The sequence below is a fragment of the Amphiura filiformis genome, chromosome 18, assembly GCF_039555335.1.
Source record: "Amphiura filiformis chromosome 18, Afil_fr2py, whole genome shotgun sequence".
NCBI classification, from domain to species: domain Eukaryota; kingdom Metazoa; phylum Echinodermata; class Ophiuroidea; order Amphilepidida; family Amphiuridae; genus Amphiura; species Amphiura filiformis.
In genome coordinates this window covers 37,248,670-37,271,207 of record NC_092645.1, presented here as the reverse complement: position 1 = coordinate 37,271,207, position 22,538 = coordinate 37,248,670, and the positions used below count along the sequence as shown (strand labels likewise).

Sequence of the window (22,538 nt, the reverse complement as noted above, 5' to 3'; positions counted from 1 at the left end):
CCGCATAACCAGGGTCAGAAATTCAGCAAGAATCCGAGAATCCATTCTCGCAAAGATTCTCGTCAACAAAATTGCAAGAATCTAAATAAGATTCTCTTAGATATTTCAGTTTATCATACAAAGTTATATGGTGATTCTTGCAAAATTCCACTGGAAGAATCCAAAAGGATTCTCGCACTAGGTTGCGAATTTCTAACCCTGCCTTACTGAACTCTTGTGCATCATTGCCCGCATGAATACTGGTTTAAGGACCGCCGAAATATCAATAATAATTTTTTTAAAAAGGAATATCCAATAATATCGATATCGATATATATCCCAAGTCATGCACATATTTTTGGGGGGCCTTTGGGGGTGCCAGCCCCCCGGGGTAAAAGCAGGGGCGGCGGAAGAAGAAGGGGCGGCAAAAACGAAGGGGGCGGCAAAAAGAATTAAGAAATAAAAAAGGGTGGAAAAATTTGAATTTTTTTTGCTCTTTACTATTTCAAATGACCGAGAAAAAATTGGGTCAACCTTTTCGGGCTGTTGAGGAAGGGGCGGTAAAATTGAATTTTTTCAGCCCCCCGGGGTTGGGGCGGCCACGGTACGCCACTGCAAGTTGCTGATAATGAAAAAAAAAAGTATCGGAAAAACAGAAAAATGACTGAAATTGAGCAATTGTGCTAGGTTATGTGATGATATTCTACGACTAAGGTTCATGCCAGCAAGGAATGAAAAAACTGAGGATGAACTAATAGCAAATGGTTATAAGTAGATGAGTGTAGAAGATATGAGGAAAATTGGGAGGAAAATTGATTTCTCGATTTTTATGAGTGGCCAATAATATCAACTTCTTAAAATCCTGACATCGATGGTCCTTAACTGGTACCCTTCCCACTGGGCTCTGCTCAGTTGTTCAGTCCATATCTGTGGTGGTGAAAACTGCACAGAACCAGCATAACAATGATGCTGCTGAAATGCTAGCGTGCCGATTGGTTGCTTTACAAATTGTTTACAAATAGCCACCAATCAAATGAGAGCTACGTTACTGTGCAGTTAAATAGTGGCCTCCGCAGGTTTTCAATAGTGGGGGGGGGGGACACAGGTCGCAATTCCCCCGACTGTTGATAAAAAATTGGAAGTGGCCTGCAAGCAGTGAGATATGATATGAGCTGATGATGATAATGATGGTGATGATCGTATGAAATACTGTGATAACCGTACTAGTTGGCATGTCTACCTTACCTTGATTCCTGAATCACGATGAGCCTCTGCTTCCCCAATTCTGGCATCTTTCTTTACCTCTGCAGTTCGAGCCATGCCAAGAGCTAATAAGTAACCCTACAACACAAATCGCAACCAACACAAATTACACATCAATCGCAAATGAAAAGTACATGTACCTTAATTCCCGAATCTCTATGAGCCTCCGCCTCTCCAATTCTCGCATCTCTCTTGACCTCCGCAGTTCGCGACATACCAAGCGCTTTCAAGTAACCCTGAAGTATGTAACAAATGGAAAGGTCAGTACACTTCGTGACCAGACAAGAGTGCAAGACTGTATGTGCAAGTGCATGGGTTTGCGGGAGAAGCATATTTCTTTCTGTTTTACGAAGCCATTCATTTACCAAAGATTGTATAGTTTTATTGGAATATTCAGAATGTTGATTTTTATATTATTTGTCACTGCAAATAAACTTCATGATAACAAACAAAAGAGATATGATGATTAAATTTAGGTGTCATAAGTACATATTAGATTTTTTTTAAATTTTCGTTCAGTGTAAGATCATCGCAAGTGGCATGGTCTAGCTCTTGCACTCAACAAAAATTAAGTTTTCAGTGCAAGACCATCATAAGCACCACTTATACTGTGGTCTTCAACACAAATGTAATCGTCCATATCAAAAGCGATGCACTTGTATGGCTGCTACATGTGTCTTATTTCACACAATCAAGTGGAGGTCACTTCAAATCATCCCCAAGTTACATGGTTAAGGAATGTTCTCTGTATTTCTAAACCATGTGATTTGGGATGATTTGAAATGACCTCCATTTCGGAGATGAGTCTGGTATTTATTCCTAGCTATTGTATGAAATGACAATGAGACACATGTAGCAGCCGACAAGTGCATCGCTTTTGATATGGACGCATACAAATGGAAACAAATCTAAAATGCACTTATTGTACCTTGTCAGCGGCCCATACAATTTTAGTGATCAATATCAAAGACCCTAGATACAAGAGTAGATACAAAATCTACCACTGTACATGCACAATAGTAGATTTTGTATCCACTCCTGCATCTAGGGTCCGCAATATTGATCAATAACATTGATCGCGTATGGGCCACATTATTTGATTAACTCAAAATTAATTATTCAATTTTAGCACAATCATGACATCAAATGCATCCTAATACAGCCTTTTGAAGGAATAAAAAGCCAAGCTTTCAAGAGCAAAACTTGCATTACACATTACAATACCTGATCATCCCTGACGTCCTTGAGTGTGTAACTGACCACACTGATGCCCATGTTGACCAAATCAGATGACGCCACCTCAAACACATTCTTGGAAAACTTCTTTCGGTCTTGATAGATTTCCTACTCGCACACAAAAATAAAATGAAGCAAGTCCACAAAGCTTATCATTTCTGAAGAAATTACAAGTTTCTTGTTTTTTATCTCAATTGCAACCTGGGTTGAATTTAGGGATTCCCAATATATATGTCGAAGATTTCAATCCCATTTCAATTCCAGTTGCATCTTGTTCTATCCAGATGGAAAAGTTTCATATTAAATTCCAATTGAAAATATTACAAAATTTTGAAAATCCAGCTGAAAATTGCACAATTTAGCATAAAATTTTACAATTTTGTTTGGTATTCAAAATTCTTCCACAACCAAAAGTGGTCGGATCTGTACTAATTTTAAACTGTTGAATTTGGTTTGGAATTCCAAAATCATAGCCCTTTTTGCCTCAGGGGACAGGTGTAATTGACACTTTTTTGTGTGGAAAGATCATAGAAACTCTATATGATTCACTGTAACAGGTATAGAATTAAATGTAGAAAAACAGGTTCAATTCAAATTTTATGCATATTAACCCTAACCCCCTAAGGGCTTTTTGGCGACGGGAAGGGAAAGAAGGAAAGAATAAAGAGAGAAAAGAAAGAAAGAAGTTGTTTGCTCTGGGTGGGATTCGAACCCGAGACCCCTCGCATGCCAAGCACTCGGTCGGCGACACTTTGCCACGGGTCTTGGGCTTCGCTGGCCAGCGGAACCGTGCCTATATATCACTTAGGGCGATTGCGTCATTACACCACGTGGGATGCACGCACGAACAGCGCATATATCAAGTAGTATTTTGTAGTATACAGGCGGGTTAGGGTTAATTAGCTAATTTGCATATTTAATTACCAAACATAAGCAGTTTTAAAAAAACAAGTATGTTAAATGTGCATGACCAGATTGTAGTCCAATTGTACCATATGTGTTTTACCTAGTGAAATTTTGGCCCATCGTCCAAACAATCTTAATTCAAATTTTGAGTTAAATTTCTCCAGCGATTTGGATTCTAGAAGCATAAATGTGTACATCCTATGATCCTAGTAATAGAACAGTACAACCAATGTTGTATTTTTGTATAGACGAATCCAACGAGCCAAGTCATGGTCAGGATTTGGTCGGCCATCTTTGGTTTCCCGCTACCACCAACCTGGGGTTTTGAGTGCCCGATTGTGCAAATAAAAGCCACCTAACACCTGGAGAAGATGCAAAGACGAGGAGGGTTAATAGAATAATATATACAATAGAGGTAATCCTGTCGCATCTATGCATACATAGTCCTTTTGTTCATCCATTAATTTTGTACATCTATGAATAGATGCGACAGGATAACCTGCTATTGTATTATTCTATTAACCCTCCTCGACCTTCTCTAGGTGTAAGGCGGCTTTTATTTGCACAACTGTTGGAACTGTATTGTGTTGTAAACATTCTTTTGTCTACCTGTGTTTTCGCGGAAGGTGTAAAACGGGTGATGGAATGCAGTTTAAAATTTCCGCCAAGGCGAATCATTACACATTTTGGATGCATTGTAGCCGGCGGGGACCCAACTAAAGGCTGCTAGTCAGGTGTAGGAAGGCGTGAATTTGGATTCCTCTATACCGCCTGAGCAAAATGCATTCCAGGCAAAAAAATTTCAGTGGATTTATGAGAAAATTACTTTTGAAAATCATGTACTAGTTTGCATGGAATGTACAAGTGTGATGATATTACAAATATACAATGCAAAAAAAAAAAACCTGTTCTACGGGTGGACAGACTTGTCAAGTAGAGACTTTATTCTTGAAGAGGCTAAATGACCGTAAAAAAATCAGTGAGAGCTTGAAAAATCTAAAAAGATTCTTCTGCATATATATACATCTTTCTAATCCCTTTTGGCCAAACAACAGCCATTTTTAATTCCATAAAGCTAGAAAAAGAATCCCCAAAATGCCCTGTTTTTAATTCAATACATCCCCCAGTGGGGCAGTCAGACCTGTAGAACAGGGATTTGTTTTTTGTCGCCTAATGTAATGCACATTATAATTAAAACTGTTGGTGGTTATGAGAGCTTCTGGAAAGAAAAAAAAAATTGACATAAAATGCACGCTAGACTCTGTTCATTGCAAGATCGGCAAGATGATTGCATGAGTTCACTCTGTGCAGAGTAGATGGCCCTGTGAGTACGTACATGCTACACTACAAGATACATAGCATGGTTGCCTGCAAAGGTACACCATTGCCAAGGTATACCCAACTGGTACGCACAGAGTGCCTACACAGTAACAATGCTGCTAATGCACAGGATCCACCAGTAGTGTTACTGCATTGGTACTACATTGGTACTGGACTACTGTATACAGCACCAGCTTATATTTATATCTTGGCGACAGTGTACCTGTGCAGGCAATCCCAATAGGAATCTTGTAGTGATACATGCAGGAGTGAACCAATGCCTATATCGCAATCGTGCACACAGACAAGGTATCTGTCTGCCACAGTCATCCAATAATATTCAAGCAAATATGAAATAAATTCAGATTGCAATACCAGGGATGCAGAAAGTGGGGGAGCCAAGAGCACCACTCCTTGAAAAATGACTATCAAAATTGAGGAAATGAAGCATGTGTGAGCAGAGGCGTACCGACCGGGAGGGGAGTTTGTTCTCCTCTGATCGAAATAACAAGAAAAAATTGACCAAAAGTTGTAATATATATCTTCCTTTGGCCAGTTTTAGGCCATAACTGTCCTAATTTTGAGACATTTTAGCATTAAAATTGCAAAGTGCCCAATTTGAATTTGGCAATTTTGCACCCCCCCCCCCCACGGCATATGGTGGCTCAGGTACTACCCGTGTGAGAGAAAAAAGGAAGGAGAAAAAGAAGCGGAAATAGAAAGACATATAGCTCCTGAGGAAGAATTATCTTTCTACATCCCTGATACATGGGTTGGCTGCAACTCATAAATGTAATTCGAGCACATATGAAATTGTTCTTGCCAATAATGTTATGAACACAGTATAATTAAGCAGTGTCAACATAAATGCTGTATCATCATCTTGAGCTGGATGACAAACATTGATTCTCAAAAACTAAGTTTAAGAGAATCGCTGTGAGAATTGATTCTTTGATTCCCGCCAAATTTGAGGCCCTGCAGTGCAGGGACGCTATCTTTCAGCTCAAGATGATTCATTTACCATAGATATACATGTCTATATATAACAGAATGATGAAGCTCATGACAAAGTTATAGCACTACAAGCAGCAGTAGGGAAGTTTATTATGCAATATGTTAGTGACTAAGTGACTTACCTTGTTTTTTAATCTGAAGCAGACGTCATATCACACTTTGGTATTACATATGTCAGGAATGATAGCATGCACAAACACACACCCAACCCCCGGACAAAACCCACCCCACACCCACTCACATTCAATCATGGGGGGGGGGTTAAACCCATGGGCTTGCGCATGAGTGGAATAAGTAGGGAATTTCGGAACCTTGTTGCCAGGAAATATTCATCACCCCCCAAGAAATCTTGACCTTAAAAAAACCTGCAATATTTTTTTTAAAGTTTTTCACTCTTCATTATTATAGCTATAATCGTACTGGACTTCATTGGCAGCCAACACTGCTTAAGAAGGGATTCGTGACTTGTTTTTCGGCGTATGCAATCGCAAGAAAAAAAGAATACCAAATGCTTTCCCCCCACGACCTCTTTGCATACGCGTCATCACTTTTTTTTCCAAGCCCTGCACATACATGTACACCCCTTCACACCAACAGACACACACAAAGCATTTTAATTAACATTTCATCAAAACTGTTACACAAACCCAAACCTCCACCACAGATAATTTAAATAATGGATCTGGTAGTTTTAAATAATATGGTTTTATGTCAGATGCCTGATGAAGTCCGGAGGTACTGTATGTACATGTAGCATGTAAAATGCAAATGTATGTCCAGTATTTGATTTAACCTTACCTATGTTGACTGGCTGACTACTCTACACCAAGCTAATAAGGCCTAAAAAAGAATTGTTTGATTGGCATTAAATATAAAAAAATTAGGGTAGGTAACGCTGTAAATTGCATTTGATAAAGGCCTTGGAATGTTTTTCTTCTTTTGTTTTAAATTTAATTTAATTAGTTTCTTTAACTGGTTTTTTTTTTCAGGGTTGTGCCTTTTTTTTTAGGGTCGGTCAGGTTACGCCAATCAAACATATTTTTTAGGCCCAAGCTCTACATGAAATGCAATCAAGTATAAGTGAGTAAAATGCACACTGTGTCCAATTTGTGTGATTTTTTACATAATTTACTAAAATTTGATAAACACTGCATTTTGCTAAATATGCAAAACCTACATCAAATGAAAAAACTTTTGCCTGATGACGATATGCAGTGACTCGGTGAGTTTTGTTATATATTTCTAAATCTGATCCAATTAGTTCGAAGTCGGCAATAATGAAATAAATAATATTGAAAACCTGTTATAAAATATAACAAAAATAAGGAACAAAAAACAATTAAATAACATACATAAGAAAATGAACCAATATAAAGTTCATAATTTTGCAACAAAAAATGCAGGATTTCAACGCAGTAAGCTAGTATCGAGCAAGTTAGTGGTGGTAGTAACTCAATTTTCAAAATGTCCAACTTCGGTTTGAGTAGATCAGATCTTGTCACATACATTTTCATGACATTCTGCCCATTCAACTTGATTGCATCACATTATGAAGTAATTGTGCTATTCCATTTATAATTTACATTTCCTCTGTACAAGATTTCGCTAAAGTCTTCCAAAGGGAGTTTGGGGCTCAAATAGAATATTAAATTCCATTTGAAATATTCAATCCAGTTGTGGAAGAGGTCAAACCATAATGGGGAGTATGAGTTTCAAAATTAATAGCCAATTTCATTTGCAAAACATACTCCCTCTGTAAAAGTCTTTTCTTGCATCTTCCACAGAGATACAACAGATTGCAAATGGAACAGCCCATTTTCAAGCTTTCGTTAGATAGCAGTTATGAAGCTGATCAAAGCATAAAGCATACCATCTAGTTACATCCCTTTAAAAGCTAATGATTTATGCGGTGGAATATCATGTTACAGTATGTGCAATGCGCTTGACTAATCATGGCATAATCTGATCATGTCATGGCTATAAGGGTTTTTGGTGGGTTTTTTTTGTGTGGTTTTTCCCCCCCAATTTCAATACATGCTAAAAGATGCAACAAGACTATAAATATTAAATGCAATAATTATTGCAAACAATAAGCTTCAGAACACTTCATAATTTCATGAGAAAACTTCTGTAGGATCAAAAACAATTGTTGCACCAGAATTGACCACATGGTCAAATTGGTGTGAAATTGTCAGAGTTAAGGGAAATTAGTTAACTGCAAGTAATCAAAATAAAAAGGGTGATATCAAGCAATTAATATGTCAAGCAGGCATATCGTAAACACTCATTCCTTGCCATTCCATATGGTGATATAAGTGCAGAGGTAGTTTTGGGTCAGTCTCAAGAAATCTTTCATTGAGAGATACTGGGTCCAATCCTACTAATGTAAATTTTGCATTTTGTATCTCCAAGGAAGCCTCGCCTTACTAGAGATACATGCTGTATGTGGTTTTAAACTGGAGCCAGAACTTTTGGACACCCTTTACATGTTCAGATATATCCGGTAGAGATGAGTGTAATGACTTTGAATACACCCTCACCCTTTGCATACAAGCTTTTCCTTAACTCTCTTCACGCAGGTGTTGACCGCAGACGACATATGTTTCAATTTTTTTTTTTAATTCAAAAATTTCAGAAATGTACATTTTCATGACTATATTTGGAATCAGCATGAAAAATGCATTAAAATGAGTACAAACAAGCCTAGTATTGGTTCAGTAATTCATAAGATAGCTCTTGATATTTTGAGAATATATTTCAAAACTTGGAACTTTTTCTGTTGAAGCGCATGGCAAGTACACAAAGCATTAAGTCAAGGTCAGACCAGGAGCTAAATATCTGGAAAAAACAGCTCCTGGTCCCGAGCCAATTTTCAAAATTCAATTTATTTCATTTGATTTTATATTATTTATTCAAAATTTTAAAAAAATTACTGCCCTCTTTGAGTCTTGAATAATCACAACATGATGAATTAATGGCCACATTTGGACAATTTCACGTCTTTCACAATCTTTTTTTCAAATTCCCCTTCACAAATCAGTATTTTTGTGAAATATATTAGTGATTGAAGTAAATTAGGCAACATTTCTCCATTTTGGGATTCAGCTGCTTCGAAAATGATGTGCATAAGCTGTTTAGGCTTCCTAATAGACACATGGAAGTGTGTGTATGAATGAGTGTTTCACCAAGACCTGGCGCAAACCACAGATTTTTTTTCCAGCGCCTGAACTTGACTTTTTCATTTAAACCAGGCGCTATAACTCCCTATAACCATGGGGTAAAAATCGCCCGTTACCCACTTAAGGAAAAGCTTGTTTACATGACATCTTAATGCCAAATTGAGACTGCCCACCTATATTTTACACTCTTTTTTGGGATGTATGAAATGTTAAGGTACATGTAAAGCCTTTGCATAAATTAAAGCATGTACAAATAGTATACTTCAATGCATATAAACCATAGATTAATAAATAAATAGATGGTGCACTCAACTGGTAAAGTCCAGCATCACAGGTTAAGGATAGCCAACTGTTCCATGAAACAAGTAGCGACTGTTACAAGTTCTCATTGCAGACCAAGCATGGGGACTTTGCCTGTCAGAGTGCCATCTGTTTATCTTTTAATCTTAAGGACTCTGGTAACAATGTTTGCACAGTATTTTTGTGGGACATGGGGAACACATCAGACATCAAATTGTATTATGAATATGAGGAATGTCCTTCTGATATTGGCGATATAATACAAAATACAAATTGTACAAAATTATTAAAAAACTGATATTTTTTCATTTTTCATATTCAAAAGTCCTTGAAGTAAAATTTATGAATCTAATGATATGTACTGAAAGTGTATATGCAGCTGGAATTAAGGAAAAGCTGACGATCATTTGAAAATTTTGACATTTCGTATTGAAGATGCACATTTTTTTCTAAAAAAAGGCCTCAATTTTCCTCCCAGCTACATACACTTCAAGCAAATATCATTTGATTTATTAATTTTATGTCGAGGACTGTCAAAAATATGTATTTCTAATAATTTGCCATAAAATTTGTATTATATCGCAAATTTCAAAAAATCAAAATTATTTGATATCAGAAGGACATTGTATTCAGAATGTAATTGAATACCTGAGTGGAAGAAGGGCCCAACTCCAATTTTTTACAAAAATGAGTTAGACCCATCATTTTATTGCCAGCAGACTGTTCTTCCTTGTGTGTGAAAGATGAGCCAAAATCCACACTCTAAATAGTCTTCCATGTACACTTAATCATGGTTTTCATGGAAGAAAGGCCCAACTCCATGGAGTTGGGCCCTTCTTCCACAAATATTGGGTTAAAGACGAATTTTGTTCATCCCTGATATCTGCTTTTCACTACAATAAACTTTCTTGCTAACATATTACATGCTTCTACTTGTACAATTAATGGATTTCTGTAGCTATTTATAACACATCTGCTTACGGAACTGGTACTTGCAGTATATTAGTGGAAGAAGGGCCCTACTTCAACTTGTATTAAGACTTGCACCGTTGCCATGGAAACATCATATATAATTTCGAATGTATGTAATATTGTATGTTCATGTATTGAAGGTCCCCTGAAGATGAAAACACTCTGTCTATAAAACTTTTCAAAATATAAAGTTTTTTCTTAATATCTCAAAAACAGTTTTGATGGAGTTGGGCCCTTCTTCCACTCAGGTATTCAATTCGATGTCTGATGTGCTCTCATGTCCCACAAATAATACTGTGCAAACGTTCATACCCCAGCCCTTAACTAAATTCCAAATTGTTTAGTTATGAGCCGTGCGTCAAGCGTGTATGAGCGAGAACGCAGAGATTACCATGCAAAGGAGAAAACTATTCAAAAAGTTAACAGAACAATGAACAGAAATTCCTTGAAGTCCCTATCCTTACCTCGTCAACGGTTTTATGATCATTACAATACTAACCTCAACCGTCATTTGGCCCATTATGGCCCTCTGATGACCCTCCAATGTTTCCATAGCAATTTCTTGAATTTCGTCCTCTGACTTACCAAGAAATTGCTGACAAGCTGCCAAGAGCATGTCCTCATTTGCCCCCTGAACTTTGACCTGAAAACATCAATTCAACACACTATATCAATCACTACACAAGAAAGAGAGAGCGGGGAACAGGATGTTTATCACTGACCTCAACTGTCATGGTGCCCATTATGGCACGCTGATGTCCTTCTAAAGTCTCCATGGCAACCATTTGAATTTCATTTTCTGACTTGCCCATGAACTGTTGGCAGGCAGCCAGAAGCATGTCATCATTTGACCCTTGAACTTTGACCTGTGGTGGATATGAATGTTGGGTGTAAAGGTTAAGGCCCAACTGCAAGCTAGCTACTGCACTATAAAGTAGAACACACCACAGCACACTGTATACACTGGTACCATGCTTATACCTACAATGGCCCACTGATGACCTACATGCTTACCCTATATTGGCCCAGTGAAGTCCACATACAATGGGTGATGTACGTGGTGGGCCACACAGGATAGCACAGAAAGGGTTAGTACATGCTTACTGACCTCAATTGTCATGGTACCCATAATGGCCCGCTGATGGCCCTCAAGCGTAACCATATTTATGTGTTGGACCTCCTCCTCCGACTTTCCCATAAATTGTTGACAGGCTGCCATAAGCATGTCTTCATTTTGGCCTTGAATTTTGACCTTCGAGTCAATGAATGAATGAATGCATGCAGAGCAAGTAAAGGAATGGAACGAGTGAAGGAGGATAAAAAAATGCATATTTCTTAACACTAATTGAATTTCTTGCTTCCGATGTCAAAAGGGAGGAGAAGTACTTTGGTGACAAAAATATCTCTTAAATTAAAATTAATAAGAATATTAAACATGTAATAACATGATGGCATCAGGTATAAAAAGTTGGTTGGGGACAATATTATTAGTGGAATATGAGTGAATATGGGCAATCAATTTAAACCCCTACCCGGTACCTTGTTTATGATTTGAAGTCAAAAATGTTTGAACTATACCATTTTTCACTCTGATATGGCAGTGACGTCAGTGTGCTTTCATTAAGTGCAGCATCAAGTAGAGCTTGGATGCACAATATGCTGGTGTACGCACGCACACACACATTTAAAGATGCTGCATAGATGCATCTCAGAAACAGCTGCCTCAACGGTGTTGACGTCATTACCACATCAGGGTGAAAAATATTATAGATATATAGTCAGGGACATCTATTCTTCCGTTAATCGCCCCCAAAGGGGAGGGAATAATTTTACCCCTTTGGGGAAGAATTTTGCATTTTGAAAAGAAAAAAAAAAATAGAGGGAAAAACAGAAGAAAGTCAACAGGATTCAAGGAAAATTAAAAATAAAATTAACTAATTTGGGGGGAAATGTTTAACTGGAACATGTATTAAATTATGTTTTATGGCTATTTTTGGAATGAAATAGATGGTTACTGGCTGGCAGTGACTGCTCTACAGGGTAGGTGAATTCATCAAGTATCATTTAGGGAAGAAAAATAATGGGTACATAGCATTAGCATACATGTAATGGTCCCTTGGCTTTTACCCATTCCCATCCCAAAAAAATTTATTTTGAGGGAAACCATGGACTTGAGCATAACACAGGGAAAAGTTGGGTCAGTAATTCTTCCCTGCCTGGGCAATTATAGTGAGTATAGTGGTCATACTATAATGTACACAAAGATTAAGGGAGTCATGCTTTGCATATTTCATACAAAATCCAGTTTCTTTTTAGTTTGGACATCTGCCTATCTAGGGAAGCATTTGGGATTCTAAGGGAAGACAGAACCAACAGCTCTATATTGTCCAAGTTTATCTTCCCTTTTAAAATTTAAACCTCGGCTTCAGATCCAAATCCTTGATTAATGATTATCCTTCCCTAGGCCTAGATGCCATAGTTCAGTTGCAATCTCTGAACTCTGCTACAGAAGAATTTTAATTCTAACTTATGCTTCCGTCAATTGCAAGCCTGGCTACCAGGGACCCGGGCACAGCGGGGGACGTAGCGGGGGGGGATTACCAAAGACAATTGTAATAATCCCCGCTATTGTCCCGGGTACCGGGGCTCAAATTGTGGGTGAAACCCCCAGTACTGTCCCCGCCCATGACAGCCGGGTTTCAAAGTGCTGTATTAATTTTCAATGTTTTTAATCAGCAAATCCAAAATTTAAGTATTTTCATGGCCCCGCTACCGGGACGACTGATTGTACATCCCGGGTACAGTCCCGGGTACCGGGGACGTACTTTCTGGTAATTTCAGGGTGACAGTCCCGGGTATTGTGTCTACAGTGCCCGGGTCCCTGGTAGCCGGGCTTGCAATTGACGGAAGCATTAAGGCTTTATAAATCAGGGGCATGTGAGTCACCACATATTATATTAAAAGAGCTGAAAACAGTTAGCAAAAAGCTCAAAACACCTAGCAAAAAGCTATAATTTGGGAAGATCCTATACTTTTGTACAGGGCAAGTGTACTGGTACAAAAAAAAGCTGAAAATCAAATCAAAAAAGCTGAACTCTCACACCCTTGTAAATAATAAATCTCAGATAGCTCTGAAGATAATAGAGCCCAGAGGTGTTTGCCAGCCTGTCTTCAACAACTCACAACTTAGCCTAACAACACACCTATATTCAGGCAGGGAAGGGAGGGAACAAAAAAATAAGGAAAAGTAGGCCTACATGTAGATAGCAACCAGCCTAAAATTTTCCCTTTTGGGTCCATTTTTTTGGATCTCAGTTGGGGAAGAATCTGGGGACGGATGTGACACAGCGCGGTAGGGTGAGGGAATAATTTCAATTTTCTGGAAGAATAGACACCCCTGTATAGTCCGTCTTGTCTCCTCAGTTTGAGAGTCACATTATGCTGGATTTTGCAGTTGTAGATTTGAATTGTGTGCACTAAACCTAATCCACCTGGGCATTGTCCATAAGCTGTTGATGCATTTATGTAAATGCACTGAGTCAAATCTGTGCTACAAAATCTAACATAGTGCTACTCTCTACCTGAGACAATTGCAAGACACAGTATACAATGTAGGACTGTAATTGTTGATAGCGCATGTGCACACACTCAGCTCATTTTCAAAAACAAACAGTTTGTCAGCTTTGAGGTACATGTATGGTACAATAGAGAGAATTGAGAAAATAACACAGAATTAGAGAAGGAGAACCAGGACTTCCTATACCGCCAGGTACAATCACGCCGTCAGCTATGGGGAGAAAATTGGGGTATTCGGTCCTTGCCGACAATGCGTGGAGACGAACAAAAACAATTCTACGTCTCATCATTAGCATCTTGGTATCGCCTGCAGGTCACATCTCTCACAAATGCGCCCATCATCTGTGTCGCGCTTGCATTGCCTCGAGCGGCAAGCGCATTCCAACGGAAACCGAATATCCCCAATTTTTGCTCCATGTCTGTATCAAGATGGCGGATGAGTCCCAGTTCTCTTTCTCTCATTCTGTCTGTGGGTACATAATAGAGAGAATTCAGTAAATTAGGAAAGGCATGCTGTTAAATATTAAAACCCTTTTAATTACAGCACAATTTTGACAGACCCGGATCATTTATGGAATTAACTTCTGAAATAACACAATAGAGGCCGTCAGCGTGACGTCATATGCCGCCATCTTGTGGGTACACGCTGCGATGATCGTTCGATCTCCATACGTGAACAGCAAAATCACTGCGTCGATGCGTGAAAACAGCTGCGTGGCAAGCTGCGCCCTGTGCGCAGTGAACACGCCGTTACACGCGTATCATTTGTACCCACAAGATGGCGAAAGGCTGACGGCCTCTATTTCATCATGGTGCACTAACTGTGTCCCAGGCCTTGTCTTCTTTTCAGGCCTTGCCTTTTGCAATGAATTGTTTATCAAAAAAAATAAAATGATTTTGAAACCAACTGAGCGGCATGTTTGTTACCCTTGCCAAACAATTTTTTTCCACAACCATTTTCCACAATCTGAAGGTTCTTTGCCAAACATTGCTCAAAATTGGGAGTGCTCAGAGTTAATAAATTAATATCTTTTGGTGCAAGGCACTTTTGGTGCAATATATGGCACACAAACAGTATCCGTACACTTTAGCATGCACAGTATTGCACACATCAGGATTAAACAAAATTAAGTCAAATGTGAAAATTTAATTCTTGTTTTTGCAACGCAATAATTTATCTTTTTCCCTGACATATTATGACGCATTGTAAGTGGAATTTCTTTTATGCTGGGTAGTGGTACTTTAATCAAAGCATGCAAGAACCAATTTTCTATAAAGCTAAAATAAGTTTGTTTTCAAAAAGTTTGTCTCAGAAAAAACGTCTACAACTTTTATGTGTGTGACTGCTCAGTGCCAGAAGTGCGTAAGTGCAAAAGCTGCCCTGTGAACTATTTGGAAATTTTCACATGGTATATTGTACTCCTCTACACATGGCAGCTACTCATGGCAGCTATTGCACATACCCACTTGAGCACTCAATATCTTGAAAGCAATAGCAAATGCAAAATTTCCTTTCTTTATTAAATTTTGAAAACATCAATTCTCCCTTTTCTAATATTTTTCTGAAAGAAGAAAAAAGATCTGCCAATTTAAAAGCCATCTTCTGTGACAAATTTTCTTTCAGCATTAGAAATTAAGATAAAATATTGTAAAAGTTGCCATGCTTTATACATTGCACACAATGGAAGTCCACGCTTCAGTGAGTGCTCATAAGTTTTAAAATGAGTAAGAACATTGAAATTATAGGTATGTACAAAGAATGTTGTTAGCCCAGACAAACGAGAACCTAGACCAGTAACTTTGACTCGCGTAGTGAAGCCGACACTGCTTAGCAACGACTTTGACAAGGACGCATACCCTGAGAGTACTGAATTACCCGGACGCAAGCAAGCAGACATGTTCGCGTCTATGGAACATGTTGCATTTGACGCGAGCGATAATGGCGCAACAATCACGTGAACGAGCGCGTCTTGCTCTCAAGACATGAACGCTTATTTCTCCGCGTCCGACCACCCGACCAAAATCACCTTGGATACGTGGCTTCACCTACTGCCACGGTCAGGGATGGGCAGTCATAGGTCTAGGTGGTATGTCTATGGTTGTTAGTACATGTAGCTCTGCAGTTTGACCGGGTAATAATCTGCAATGACCATGGTCCAGGCCCGTAACCAGGATTTATTTGGGGAGGGCTGATTTTGAAAAAGTGCACTTGTAAAAAAAAAAAAATTGGACTTTTTTGGACTTGGGGCAGATTTTGAAAAAGTCGACTTTTGTTTTTCAAAATGTGGACTTTTTTGGGCAAAACAAACCCTATTTTTTCACTTGCTATGCTCAAAAGGGACTTTTTGGATCAAAATGGACACTTTTTAGGCCTTTGGCAATTTGCCCCCCCCCCTGGTTACGGGCTTGCCATTCAAATTGGAGAGCATTATTAGTGTGTGGTAACTGTGGTTGGTATCAATCAATAATCAAATCTTACACAGAATAAATTCTATTGCAACTCTTAAAATTGCACCAAATTTCATTCAATCATTAAAATCTTTGATTAATCCATCATTGGGCAGGAAAAACCTCAAATGTGCTTTTGGCCCCTTAACGTGCTTAAAACAAAACTGCCAACAGGTTACATAAGAGGTTTTGTTTTTAACATGTTCAGGGGCCAATGACACATAGGAGATTTTTCCTGCCCAACGAAGATTCCTACTTCACTTAAACACAATTCGTCGTCTGCATCACATACCAGGGTACTGTTGTATCAAGAAAGGCTGCCTTGTGCAACTTTTTTTAATTAGTATCAACCAAGTGTGATGAGATACATGAAAATGAACTTAATGTACCAGTACTAATTATCATAATATTAATTGCAATTGCATGTCCATTACAAAAAGAGAGAAGCATGCTGAAATATAAAATAACATTACAATGTAAATAATACAACAATGATAATAAAAATTACACAAGGCAGTCATTTGAGATACCACAGTATGTGGTGCATTGTTGCAGACCATAGACATATATCACATGGACTTTTTTTCATATGTCTAGGTGCTCGTTTGTCTGGTGAGCATATGGCGAATTGTGAGGGCGGTATCATACTGCGACTAACATGATGGCCTATTCCATTCAAAATCCTCACTCTCCCTGTGGAAGATTATAAAAATATCCTCCACAGGGTGAGTATGAATTTCAAATGGAATGAACACATTTGCAGCTCCATTTGAAACTCGCCCACCCCAGTGAGGGGAAGATTCAGGTTGAATCTTTCTTAGAGGATACATGTGTGAAATTTAAATGGAGTTGCTAAGAAGAATGTGTTCTTTTTATTTGAAATTCATACTCCCCCTGTGGAAGATATTTCCAAAATCTTCCACAGGAGGAGTGTGGATTTTAAACGGAATAGCCCGATACTTCACTCACCCATTAATTAAGCTAAAATTAATGACCACTCAAAAAGGTGTTTAGACTTTCTTTTTCAGATTTTATGATATTAAATTGATATCATTTTATATTCAAAATTAATTTTGACCACATGCTGTTAGTTGAAACTTTTTTTAAATACCTCTACTACCTCTCACCTGTGCGATTCCTGTGACTGATATAGGCACACCGAGTCTTGTATACACATGTTGTGTGTCAATTTTAAGTGTGATTGTGTTGAGAGAAAGGCGCTGGAGCTGCTGGATCCATGGCCAGACGAAAACACGCCCACCAGCGACTAGATGTGGTTTGCCATAGCAGACACCTGATGATAAAAATGATAATAAAAAAAAGAAAACAAATTATAACATGGCTAGATAAATAAATGTATGCATGCCAGCAACTAGGGGGTTCCCCCAGCAAACACACAAAAAAAGTTTTTAAAAGGTTATGTACTTTGGTTTTCGTCAAAGTTTTTTTTTCTACCATATTTTACCCCGGATCCCGGGACACCATCAAATTTACCGAAAATAAACAAATACATTAAAAATAATTTGCCCAAAGTTTGGTGTCATTTGAAAGCCTCTGGTTTAGTCTGTTAAAAGTAAAAGTCATTTAAATCATTACCAAAGCTGGTATGGTCTAATTAAGAAAGCCATTTTATAATCACACATAATGTGTGTGTGGCTCAACTTCATGGAAAGACCCATGAAATAATTGGTCACATATATTAAGTTGGTACCCCAAAAAAGGTGGATTTGTCACATTTTCGGTGACATGTGTTGAATGTTTCGCGCATAAAAAATGTTTTAAGCATAGCAGGGATGCACATTTAGGCTTAAATGAGAGCCTATTTATTTGTCTAAAAGTACCACCAACAAAAAAATTGATCCTGTACAGTGTACACCAATTAATTCCAGCAGCTAATTAACTCTAACTAGTCAGGGGTGGATGTGGTGGGTGTGAGGGTGGTGGGTGTGAGGGTATGCACATTTCCTATGGGTGAGTGTGCGTGTTACAAGTTTTTTCTTTGTAAAATATGTTTTTAAAAGGCATAATAGGAATTCAAACAAAAACTTAAATGAAAGATATAAGTTGTTGTACATTGATGTTTCACATTCACATTTTTTTGGCAGTTGACTAGGAAGACGTACTAAAACCATGATATTAGGGACAGATAAGAGGCAGAGCGGATAAGAGGCTCGAGGGAGAAGCAGCAGGCAGAGATGCCAACATTAACATCCAAAAAATAGGGAGGATTCCAACAAAAAATAGGGAGGTTTTCAAAATTACATGCAACTTCAATGGCACATAACTTACCAGAAATAGGGAGGTTGCCAAATTCGGATATCAAAATGGACAAAAATGTTTACAAAAATAGGCAGCCTCCCTCTAAAATAGGGAGGGTTGGCATCTCTGGAGAAGAGGGATGTGAGCTAAAGGGGAGCAGTGGAAAGAACGGGAGGATAAGGAGACAACACAGGGGAGGTGGTGGTAACAAAGAAGAAGTTAATTAAAAAGAAATTAAATGAAATGACTGATCAATCAGTAATAAATTAGGGAGTTGGTAAAATTGTTCGCAATAAAAAAATTTGTAAAATAAAATTGCATTTATTTACGAACCGCGAAAAAAAAAAATTAAAAATCACAATCAAGATGAATAATAAAATTATTATTTTAAGAGCTAGAAAAAAGGAAAAAAGTACAGTGGAAAAAAATTCATAACGTGGTCGTGGGCGGGTTACGCTAAACATAACATTGATTTTCATTAGCCTTATCAGTGCATGCACTTGCTTGCAGCTCATGTCCCATGAGCTTGCCTAAGTACACTAATTAATTAAACATTAACTGAACGCGTATGAACCTCACGCTCGCTGGGGTAAACAGGAGGACGAGCACTAAAACTGAAAGTGGAGTGGTCGGTAAACTATCTAAAATATAATAATCACTAAAAGCAACATGAATATATGATATTGATGTAGGTATCACAGGCAACCTTAGCACTGCACAGTCAGCCAAATTGGTCCAAGTACAATACAAATTTTACACAGAAAATTTTAAAAAAAGATTTGTCAAGGAAACCTGCATAAATATGTTGTCTAGACTATATTTCACTTGAGTTGACCTCAATTTTATAATTTATTTTTGTGATGAGACAATCGCACATGGAATTAGAGGGATTTTAATAGCAGTTCCATATGTATAGAAAAGCTGCTCTGTCATGAGACTATGCCGTTTTGTTTTGCAATTGATTCAAATGTTGGCTGAATGTTTTGGATGAAAGTCAATATTTGACAAGATGCATGTACTTTGAGATGGAAAGTGACGTGCTATGACAACGGTTTTCAGTTTTGGCTTTCTTTACTCAATTTCACTCTTTTAATTTGATATATAAAATAATGCGGTTTGATGGCAAATTTGAATTCACCTTTCATAACTAATTAAACTATATGATGAGTAACATTAATTTACACGAGGTTATTTCTCGAAATGAGAGTCAGAGATAGAGACCCATGACTGATCAGTCATGCTCACGTGAATCATCGGCTCAACGCTAACCCGGTCCCGGATCAATACTCTCATTATACGTGCATCGGCATAAATTTATTTATCATCATTCATAATTAAAACCCCAAGTTAAACAAACCCAACTGCGGTAATAATTTTGAGAAAGTGTGTCTATGCAGCAAAGGGCACAAAAATGTTAATTTCATAGGAAAATTGGACGTGAAACTGACTCAAACTTTGCAGCTTCGTCTCAAATCTGAGTACGTGCGTGTACACACGAAAGTCAGACATGTTTACGTCATTACAGCGATCATTTTATTGCAAAATGCACCGTCAGTTACAAATGGATTGCAATACATATTTCTTCCCTCCTTACCTGAAACTACCATTGCCTCATTTGGGCCACAAACCTCGAAGAAAACCATGGTTAAGTGTCTTTAATTCGCTGATTACAGACACACTAAAAATCGGCCCATAGACTTGATCCACCAGTCCTTCAACTGCTTACGCACGGTCATCGGGTTGTGCTTGCAGGTGAGGACTGGTAACGATTGCGTTCGAAAATTGGAGCATTTATTAGCTCATGAATAATTAATTAGTTCTTATCACGTGGTCACAGCATCTCCTTTTAAGGATGTTATAATTTATTATGAATGAAATATTTGCATTGTTTACTATAATCATGACATTTGACATGAAATTATAAATAAATAAACAAATTTGTACTGCCTGAATATTTATTCATTCTAATTTCACACATCATTTTCCAGCCCGTTTTCCATGCATTTTTGAGTTGTCACTTGTCTCCTCATGCTCTAGCTCTTTGACTTGCAAAATATGCATTGTTTTTCCTCTTTTCCTTCATCATTTAATACGCACGTGGGAAATTAAAGAAAAAAAAGAATTGTAATACAATATTTCACTTTTTTTTACTGTTTATTTTATTAATTGTTCAACTTGATTCACGTGTATTTTTTTTCTATGACCAGTGTGTTTGTTTATATTAGGGGGCTGTCATTTTCTTCGAATGGGGGTGGGTCATGAATATATTGGGGATCATAGACTTTTTAGACCAAAAATAGAGTTCCAGTGATGAATAATTTGTCGTCAGTCTGTGTAGGCGGGAGGGGGTCATAAAACTTTTCGACTCGAGATAAGGGGGTCGTAAAAAAAAATTAGCCCGCGATAGGGGGTCATAAAAAATTTACTCAGATTATACCGGTTGTAAGTCATGTATAAATGTGCAGTTGGGAGTGGGCCTAGAACTACGATGCGGGATTGGTAGTCACTAGTCAGTATAGTGTTACGATGCGGTAGTCACAATGTTACGCGCAACTTACGACACACAACTTACGTGGCGTAACTTACGTTGCGTAACTTACATTGCGTTGTTAATTTACGCAACGTGACACCCCTTTAAGTTGCGTAACTTATGTTGCGTTGCGTTGCGTTAATTTACGCAACGTAACTTACGTTGCTTTGCGCAACTTTTACGTTGCGTAACTTATGTTGCGTTGCGTTAAGTTACGCAGCGTAACTTCACGTTGCGTAACTTACGCCACGCAACTTAGGTCACACAACTTACGTGGCGTAACTTACGTTGCGTAACTTACGCTGCGTTGCATTGTTAATTTACGCGAACGTAACTTACGTTGTTTTGCGCAACTTTTACGTTGCGTAACTTATGTTGCGTTGCATTAAGTTACGCAACGTAACTTACGTTGCGTAACTTACGTTACGCAACGTAGGTCACACAACTTACGTGACGTAACTTACGTTGCGTAACTTACGTTGCGTTGCATTGTTAATTTACGCAACGTAGCTTACGTTGCTTTACGTAACTTACGTTGCATTGCGTTGTTAAGCCACATAGCGTAACTTACGTTATGCAACATAACTTACGTTGCGTTGTTAATCACGCAACATAACTTACGTTACATAGCGTAACTTACGTTGCGTAACTTACATTGCATTGCATTGTTAAGTTACCCAACGTAACTTACAAACGTAACTTACGTTGCGTAACTTACGTCACAATAACGGTAGGTACACGGCTAAGCTGTAGACTATAGCAAGTCATGCAAGTGTAACAACGTGCATACATAACGATACGATGTGTGTATAATAGGTCCAATCTTAGACTAATGTGGGGGTGCGTAGACGTAGACCCGGCAAGTATAATGCCCTGATGGTACGATGCATGAGGGCCCAGCCATAGACTACGGTAAGTGTAATGCCTAAATGGAGAAATGCGTGCAAGGCCCAACCGTAGACTTGGAAAAAGTTAGGTAAATAGGATTACATGTACCGTACATAGTACCAGTATTTTGTCCTACATTCATGCAAAACATACCATGACAGGCTAGGGCCTAGGCCTATCATTCTTCTAGGCTTACTCACATTTGAATACTTTGTGGCTATAAAGCCTAAGCCATGAAGCCCGAGCCTAGGCATGATAGGCCTAGTCATAATTGTGGGACTCCGTTTTTGGATCGAGAAACGGCCATTTTATTCCGCCATGTTGATTGTTTCGAGATCGGGGCCGAGGGACTCAGGCTAATCGGCCCAGCCCACAAAACAAAGATGGCTTCCCAAACTAATCATAACATACCGAAAGAGGGCGGTATTTACCACTGAAAAACATACAGGTAGTGCCGGACAAGAAAAACTTTTAAGTTTTAAAATTAAAATTTGATTCCTTCTTCTGGGCTATTTCAAGTTACGTGTGCACTTTTCAAAATGGTGCTTCAGCATTAATTCTGGTTACCTGAATTTGGAACATTATATAATGTGGGTGATTTTATTAGATGGGTGTTATGGAGGAGAAGCTACAGAAGCATTTTCATAGGCTGACAACTTTATATATCA

General features: G+C 38.3%; 1 protein-coding gene across 1 annotated transcript in view; it reads right to left on the bottom strand.

Annotated features, from left to right (window-relative positions):
- Window positions 1-22,278, bottom strand: part of LOC140138650 (flotillin-1-like) — a 36,459-nt gene extending 14,181 nt beyond the window's left edge. Inside the window, 6 exon segments of the mRNA XM_072160390.1 lie at window positions 1,225-1,320; window positions 2,467-2,586; window positions 10,892-11,035; window positions 17,321-17,487; window positions 20,047-20,145; window positions 22,239-22,278. Of these exon segments, the coding sequence (XP_072016491.1) occupies window positions 1,225-1,320; window positions 2,467-2,586; window positions 10,892-11,035; window positions 17,321-17,487; window positions 20,047-20,095 (576 nt within the window). The 5' untranslated portion in view covers window positions 20,096-20,145; window positions 22,239-22,278.
- Between the last annotated feature and the right edge of the window lie 260 nt (window positions 22,279-22,538).